At 40.0% G+C, this 8120-nt stretch overlaps 1 protein-coding gene across 9 annotated transcripts in view; it reads right to left on the bottom strand.

Annotated features, from left to right (window-relative positions):
• Positions 1-394: 394 nt before the first annotated feature.
• STK31 (serine/threonine kinase 31) overlaps positions 395-8120 on the bottom strand; it is a 33785-nt gene continuing 26059 nt past the window's right edge. For all 9 annotated transcript variants that reach the window (XM_083467892.1, XM_083467897.1, XM_083467891.1 and 6 more), the window contains 7 exons: positions 7152-7277; positions 6097-6222; positions 5794-5880; positions 4526-4675; positions 3461-3586; positions 2353-2421; positions 395-1350 (listed from right to left, as the gene is read on the bottom strand). In XM_083467892.1, the coding sequence (XP_083324018.1) occupies positions 1108-1350; positions 2353-2421; positions 3461-3586; positions 4526-4675; positions 5794-5880; positions 6097-6222; positions 7152-7277 (927 nt within the window). In that variant the 3' untranslated portion in view covers positions 395-1107. The remainder of the gene's footprint in view (positions 1351-2352; positions 2422-3460; positions 3587-4525; positions 4676-5793; positions 5881-6096; positions 6223-7151; positions 7278-8120) is intronic.

The raw sequence follows: 8120 nt of genomic DNA, 5'->3' as shown, positions 1-8120 counted from the left end.
GGTACCATAAGCATTTTGCCAGTCCCATTTTTAATAGCTTTACAAATGTTTGGAAATGGCTTCTCTTCCCAATATTAAAAAGCTACATTGTACATTCTTTAAAGCTGCATTGTGCTATATATACATTTATATATAGGCATGCGCATTTTTATATGACCAGCCTGACCCAGTCATGAGCTGTTCCCTACTGTATGCACCACACACTTGTTTCTGGCAGCTATCCTGCTCAAAAGGACCAAGTAAAGAGTACCACCTAGTGGTCGGATGCGAAACTGTGATACAACACTGAAAAAGAAAGGGGGGGGAGAGGAAGAGAAGTAAAGTACTTTCCTATCCAGCCTCTTAAAAGTTTGTAGGAGATTTACCAAGAACACCAAAAGTGTAAACCATAGGCTCGCTTCAAAAGTTTATTCAAAAAAGTCTCATTTCTCAAAAATACTCTTTCCCAAAACAGATCAGGGGGAGGAGAAATATAAGGAAATAAACTGAATGTTCTATACACAAGTATTTCACCAACATCCTTGTAAAAATGTGAACAAACAACAAATCCAGCAATCACTGCTCGTCAATGAATATGGCACAATGTATTATTTCTAGGTTTTGATGTATTTATCTTCTGTGAGGGCTCTTTTCAATGCTTGTTTTAAAGAACCTAATTTTAGGTTGACTAACCAAGTGGTAGACGCCACTCTTTCAGAACTGCTAATGCCAGCAAGTTCTTTAACGGGGATAATGTGCCAGATCACTGAAGCCAAGCTCTACCTTCTCCCTGAAAAGCAGCCCCTTCTGTTCAGAAACTTAAGCAAATGGTTCCCTAAAACAACTTGGGAAGTTTCTTGTATTGAGGAAAGGAATACCTGTAACCCTGGAAGGCAAGTGGGAAAAGTATGTGATGAGAAAATTAGGCGTTTGCAAAACTGAAACTCGGGCCTGGTTAGCAACTATCCTAGATGCACATCAAATTTGTTAAAAGAAATATATGCACTAAGGAAGGAAACAAATATATATAAATTTTCAAGGTCTTGCTGTTCTGCCGTTTAAAGTTACAAGTCGAGAAAACTCTACCTCTTGGACCCAAATTATACTAATCTAGTTTGGCTTTGCATTTTAAACACAGGCATCACTGTTTGTATTATCTGAAAACGGTTCTATCACATAGTTTTTGATGGCAGGCAGGACAACTTCATTTTCTGTTGTTGCCTCTCCATTTCCAGGTTCAGTTGGCTCACTTTCCACTGAAACAGGGATCACTTCATGCAACAGGAAACAGTCGTCATTCAGCACCTCCTCTGAGGTCATTCGATTGTTAAAGCAGAGGAGTTTCATGAGCAGAGATTTAACTTTAGCATCCTTAAAGAGAAAGAAAGAAAAATGTATTATAACTTGAGGTCTTCACCAACCTGCCCAAGTCCTGTGACATGTGCAGATAATTCATATTTATTTTAGAAATACTTATATTCTGCCTTTTTAAAAAAAAACTCCAGGTGGCTTACAGTAATAAAAATTGCATATACCTAGAAACAGTACATAAAACTCTGGTTTTATGTATTAAAATAACATTATAATAAAATAAGCATTAACGTAAGAATCCCAGAATTCAGGGGAAAGTAGCAAAATCAGCAATCCACGCAACACTTTGTAAGGCACCCAAGACGCAGAAGCAACCACCCCTTTCTTCCATGAGCCTGGATTGGAAGAGAGACGTTACCTGTCCCCTTTCTTTCTCCACCAAGGAAGAGATGGGTAGCTTCTTACCTGCAAGCTGGGTTTATGCCAGGAGGATGGGCGTGATCACTGCTAGCAGACACATTTATGGAACTATCACCCATATGTACTGTTAGAAAGCAAAGTGCTTAGCAATCCTTACCACCTTCAAGACAGCGGCAGAGATTACTACTATAATTACACTGAGGCTTGCCCAGTTGACAGTGACCCATGACAGGGCCTTCTCAGTGGTGGTCCCCTATTTGTAGAATGCCCTCCCTTAGTGAGTTGAGTCCTCACTATTCACTTTCAGAGGAAAATTAAGAAATTCCTGTTTGCACAGGCATCAATTTCATTTTCCCTGAGTCAGTGTACAGGCATGTCTGATATTCAGATTACTTAGCTTTACTTTACCATTAATTACACTTGCCTACCATTCATAATACTTTCCAAATGATACGTTTCCATTTTCCTGACGATCAGGGTCCACATTCCTTCTTCTTTACACCAACAAATGTTGCACTTTGATCTTGCACCCATGTTTTGAATATTTAAAGATGCATCATTTAGCATTAACTAAATGAAATGATTTAGGCAGTTCTGCACTATTATTTTAAATAGTTCATGCAGGTAAGAAAACAAACATACCATATAGTGGCCATCCACTTCAGGAGTTCCATCTCTCTTTATTTTAAACTCCTGTTTTCCAAGAACCAGCTATAAATTTTAAAAGATGACAAAATTAGCTCAAACATCAATTCTAGAAAACCAAATTATGTTAGCCCATTCTATTCTGACAGTCACTTCCAGTTTACAGAGGGACAAAAAAAAGGTAAGCAAAGCACAGTTCACTGTATATTTAACAACAACCCCCCCCCCCATCACAGCTCTTTGTGCTACATTTATTCTGCTGACCTAAAATTTATGCTTCCTTGACAAAAATAATCATTGCACAAAATCAGATATACAGTGGACCCTCAGTTTACGTTACCTTCAGGTAATGTAACTTTTGGGTTGCAAACACGGCAAAACCGGAAGTGTACACTCCCAGGTTTCGCCATGCATCCACAGAAGTGCACCGCGCGCATGCGCAAAATCACTCTATCACGCTACACACATGCGCAGAAGCGGCACCTCTAGGTGCGGACTTTTCGGGGTATGTATGGACCCCTGGAATGAATTAAGCTCGTATCCGGAGGGTCCGCTGTACATTTGCCTATTGTCTTAAATAAGTAAAATATGTAACCTGCAACATCAATTATATTTCACACAAAGTCTAGATTTCTTAGTAAGTCCCTATATACTAACAGTGAACTCAAAGGTGGAAGCCATGCCTGATTAAAATGGTATATAATACTGCTTTAAATGTTTAGTGTAGATGGGGCCTTGATAAGGGTAAGCATTCAAAGATGAAATATTCATCCCCTACAGTCTGAAAAGGCACTGCCTACTCTGCCATTTCATTTTGTTGCACGCTTAAAGCTGATCACACTTCATATTCATATCCATTCCCAAATTCAGAGAACGATCTGACAACCTCTTTAAGAAAGCAAAATGGGGGGAAACGAGAGCCCCTGGCTAAAATCTGTAGATGATCGAAGGGACAAAACAAAGACTAATAAATGTAGATCTACTTTCACACTTGAGCAGTTATGGCAATTCCGCTCACAGCTTCGCTTGCAACTTTAGGGAACACAATAATTCAGCCTGCATCACATTACGAAGCCTTTGCATTTATAAATGAAGAGCTACTTACCCAGTAAAGGAGGCAACCAAAAGCATACATATCTGAAGCGGGGGAAGGTGGTTGTCCCTGCCTTACTTCAGGAGAAATTAAGTTCAAGCCATTCAGGAGCACAGAGTTCATTGAAGCACGCTGACTCTAAAAATTAAAACCCCACAGCTTGGAATTACAATTGAACGTTGCCTATAAAACAGATGATCTATGCTAGCCTAGGCAACAGGCCTGAAAATCATCCTACCTCCTGAATTGAGAGAGGAAGCAATGCATCTATTGCAATAGCCACCTTTCCATTCTCAGTGCAGTGGCACTTTGGGCACTGAACACATATATGCCACTAACTCTCTCTGGCAATTAGTTAACAAGCCAGTAACCCCTTTATAGCACCAGGAGAAAGGGTATGTGTCTGTATAATGCATACTGTCTAGTCGTGTTCTGTGTTTAACATGGTATGAGTTAGCACCTCCTTCCTCCATTCTCTACCAGAGAGAGCCAAAGCTCTGCTAAGTGGAGGGCTACTGGCACTTTAATAGGTGCGTGGCTGGCCCTAACCCTGTGGAACTCCTTGCCAATGTGGGTTCAGCAGGAGTCATCGCTGCTTGTTTTTAGACACCTTCTAAAAACGCTATTACTCAGACAAGCCTTTCGAACTTGAGTTTCTATCCCGACCAGATATCAGTGATGTTTTTGTTTTTAGTCTGCAAACTGCTGTGTAATATTTTATGAGAAACGCCTGTACATCTTCCTCAGGCCAGCTCACATTACCAGACAAATGTGTTATAGAAGCTGCACATTTAACTCTTCTAGGAATGCAAGAAGAGAGGGAGATTCTGGTAACAGCATTCTAGAGGACAGGTCAAAGTCATTTGCCTCCAGCACCACCACCACACACACACACACACACACACATATATTTATACTTCATTTTTTGTTTACATTGTTTTAAGATTTGCCCCCCCCCCAAAGAAAATCCAATTGGAAAATCACTAGATTTTGCATGTGCTCAAAAGCAGGGGAACTGCGTTAATTAGCAACAAGAAAGAAGTTCATTTGTTTATATTTAAAGGATAGCTTCTTTACCACTGATTTGGTGAAGTCAAAGTCTCCAACAATTCCTTGCTCTCGGTTTACAGCAAATACGTTGTTTTTATGCAGGGATCCGTGGATTATACCAGCTTTGTGTAGCGTATGCAGACCACGAGCTACTCCTTTCATCACCTTCAAAGTTTCCTAGTTAAAAATCATAAGAGGTGAACCTCAAGAGTTCCATTAGTCTTTCAAACACAAACTCTATTGGAGGTAGGTACAAAGCCACTTATGAAACTCCTTGCAATGTGGCTATAAGTCAGGATTAATCTTCAATAAACGAGTTACTCCAGATTGAGGAAAAATGTCTTGCCTACAATTGTTTTAAGCAACTGCTAAATTCAGAATAGTCTGAAAAATATCAGAGAGCATGCAGCAAAGCCCACAACAACAAAAATGAAGCATAGGTACATGGGGGCATTAGTGACCACTGAATGGGACTTTTTGGCCAAAATGCAAAAGGTTTTATGCTTATATTTTGCATTTGGATCCTTGGTGTTACATTTGTGTTGTAAATCTTCTTTGTCGTACCAGGACTATAGCAATTCATTTCATTTTTTCTGATACCAATTTGTTTGTTATCATTGTAGAACTCATTAACAGATTATAGAGAAGAGGTGACTTTTTAACCAGAGTCTTCTGTAGTAAACTGTTCTGCAACCGGAATCAGACTATCATTTAATATAAAAACTGTTAAGTTCAGTCGCAGACTCTGCGGTTGTGGCACTCATCTCGCTTTACTGGCTGAGGGAGCCGGCGTACAGCTTCCGGGTCATGTGACCAGCATGACTAAGCCACTTTTGGCGAACCAGAGCAGCACACGGAAACGCCATTTACCTTCCCGTCAGAGCGGTACCTATTTATCTACTTGCACTTTGACGTGCTTTCGAACTGCTAGGTTGGCAGGAGCTGGGACTGAGCAAGGGGAGCTCAACCTGTCGCGGGGATTCGAACCGCCGACCTTCTGATCAGCAAACCCTAGGCTCAGTGGTTTAGACCACAGCGCTACCCGGGTCCATCACTTAATATACAGTATATTAAAATATGGCAAATAAGTATGTTGTTTTTTGAAAGAAACTGGGGTGGGAGGACAAACAGAGCATTGGAGCAAAAAATGAAGCACTAAATGCCCTGTTTTCACTGCATGGATTCACTGCATACCATAATGGAACAGTTTATAGTAAGAATTGAGTTAATCAACATCTTAATGAACAGGGGGGTGTTCTCTCTCCACCCTACTCCCACCAGATCACATTACTTACTTCTGGAGTTAAAGGTGCAGTAGTCTGCAATATGCCCAGGCTTGCTTCAGCATAATATGGGACCATCAGATATGCCAGAGGATCAGACTTAATGGACACAAAAAGTGGTATGTATCATATGTGTGCATCATATGTCAAATTACTGCAACATTTCTACAATTATTTAACACATACTGCAATAAATATATCTATATATATGTACCTTTATTCATCATAGAAAGGCTTACTGAGTAAAAGTATTAGGTTTAAAGATTTATCTTTTTCTAAAAAAAAAAATGACTGCATGGACAGTTTATAACTTGCCTTGCACAAAAATAGAAACATCAGCTGCATCAAACCAGATTCTTCCTTCAGTTCTCTCCAGAGTCTGTGATACTTTGCTGCTCTTTCTATCACTTCGGCTTCAGTATTCATATCCACAGCATATCCCTAAGGTGGTTAAAAAAAAAGTTGGCTATGAATTGGATAGGTATACTTTGAAATGTTATTTTTCTCATTTTAAAAAGACCCTAAAAAGTGTACAAACAACTTGTACACTGCATTTGAGATGCAATGCATATACCTACTTCTTACTTTGTGAATGTTAAAAGCTGTGGGGCTATAAAATATCAAGATGGCTGCAATTTCCTTGTAGCATCTATTGTACTCTGCTTTGTGATTTATTTTACTTAGTTCTTTTATTTGTGAATCACTTCCCAAGAGACATCATGAAGCAAATTACAACATATATGAAAGAAAGTTGAATGTATATTAAATAAACACAGAAACCATTGCATATATAAAAACAAGTATAAGTACACAAACAGTTTAAAACAATAATGGCACATACATAAAATCCATTCAAATGCAAGACAAATACCAACTGAGATTAGTGTTATGTTCATCCCATTTCACAGTGATGGTGCCGGGCAAACCTAGGAACCAGTTAAAATAATAGGACTGGAAAGGATTTCTATCTGTCCAGCAGGACTTGCTCTAACTATAACAACTATATGAACAGCTTCTGTATATGCAACTAAGGACTGAGACTTTCCTCCCCAACCCCCAAAAGTTCCTAAGCTGTATGAAAATGAGCTTTCTAATAGGTTGGTTATAACTAAGCCTAACTCTCCATAAACTAGACTTAAAAGGCTGATTTATTCAAACTCAAAGATCAAGGCTCCAAAAATCCCTAAGTGCTTAGCTGCTCAGGCACAAAATCACATTCTAGAGACCTGAAATGTGTTTCTTCGGCTTAGCAGAGACCAACAAGCACCCAGATGTTTAATAATGATATCTCAAAACCTGAAAGCTTTCCAGTTCAGTCATCGACTTGCCTCTTATTACTAGCTTTTTAAAAAGTGAACTTGAAAGTATACCTTTAAGAGAACCTTCTGCCCTTGAACTTCTGAGCAAACCAGAGGACGTTTCGTGCTCAGTTCTCTCATTGGTTCAGCATCTAGAAGATCACGCTCCAAACTGACTGTCAGAAGTCCCCCTGAGTTCTGAACAAACAGGATTTGCCAGTCACCTTATAAATCCCAACACTGCACAAAATATAAATATGTGTAGATCACAGAAGAGAGTCACATTATCTATAGGTAATAAACAAGGTGGGGGACCTGTATCCTTGGGCTGTAACTGGAGCACTCCTGCACAAGGCTCCACAACCAGCTTGGAGCAGGAACCTTGCAGCATTGTTTAGGGGGAAAGGTAGCCGTATCTCTTTATTTCCCAACCCTCCTGAAACTTTCCTTGTTGTTCTATAAAGGGATCAGGTTTGAAGCAAGAAAGGAGGTTTCTGGAGAGGAGAAAAGGGGTTTCTCCACATAGAAGTGAGCTTTTGACCTCCCCTCAATCCTGTTGGGTACACTAAATGGGTATCCACCGTATACTATAAGCTGTTCTTGGTCAAAACAAGCCAATGCCCTCCTTTTCTTTCCTGTCAATTAACACCATAATTCCACTGGTCTTGAAAACCACTGAGCCTAGGTTCTTGTCATGCAGCAGTGGCAGGGGCAGAGAGGGGGCGTTGTGGGCTGGGGGCTGTTTGTCTTTTCATTTACAAACTAAGGCTCCCATGAATGTGCAGAAACCACTTCCTATTTTGGGCTGGTGTGTTTCTCTGCCAAGTTGAGAGCACGTCTAAGCACGCCATCCCAAATTTGTTATTTTTTAAAAACAAGATGTGAAGATCTTAGCACAATGGTACCCTTTCTCTTCCATCCAGAAGCTGCTGTGATCTTAAAACAGGATAAACAAGACCTGCCATTTTACCCTTTTGGTCTAACGGGAAATCATGTTATTGGCTTTACTGCCAACAAAACAAGGTGACCATGAACAGCAAC

Source organism: Podarcis liolepis, assembly GCF_965112155.1.
Source record: "Podarcis liolepis genome assembly, chromosome: 12".
Taxonomy (NCBI): domain Eukaryota; kingdom Metazoa; phylum Chordata; class Lepidosauria; order Squamata; family Lacertidae; genus Podarcis; species Podarcis liolepis.
This window is presented reverse-complemented; position numbering and strand designations above follow the sequence as displayed.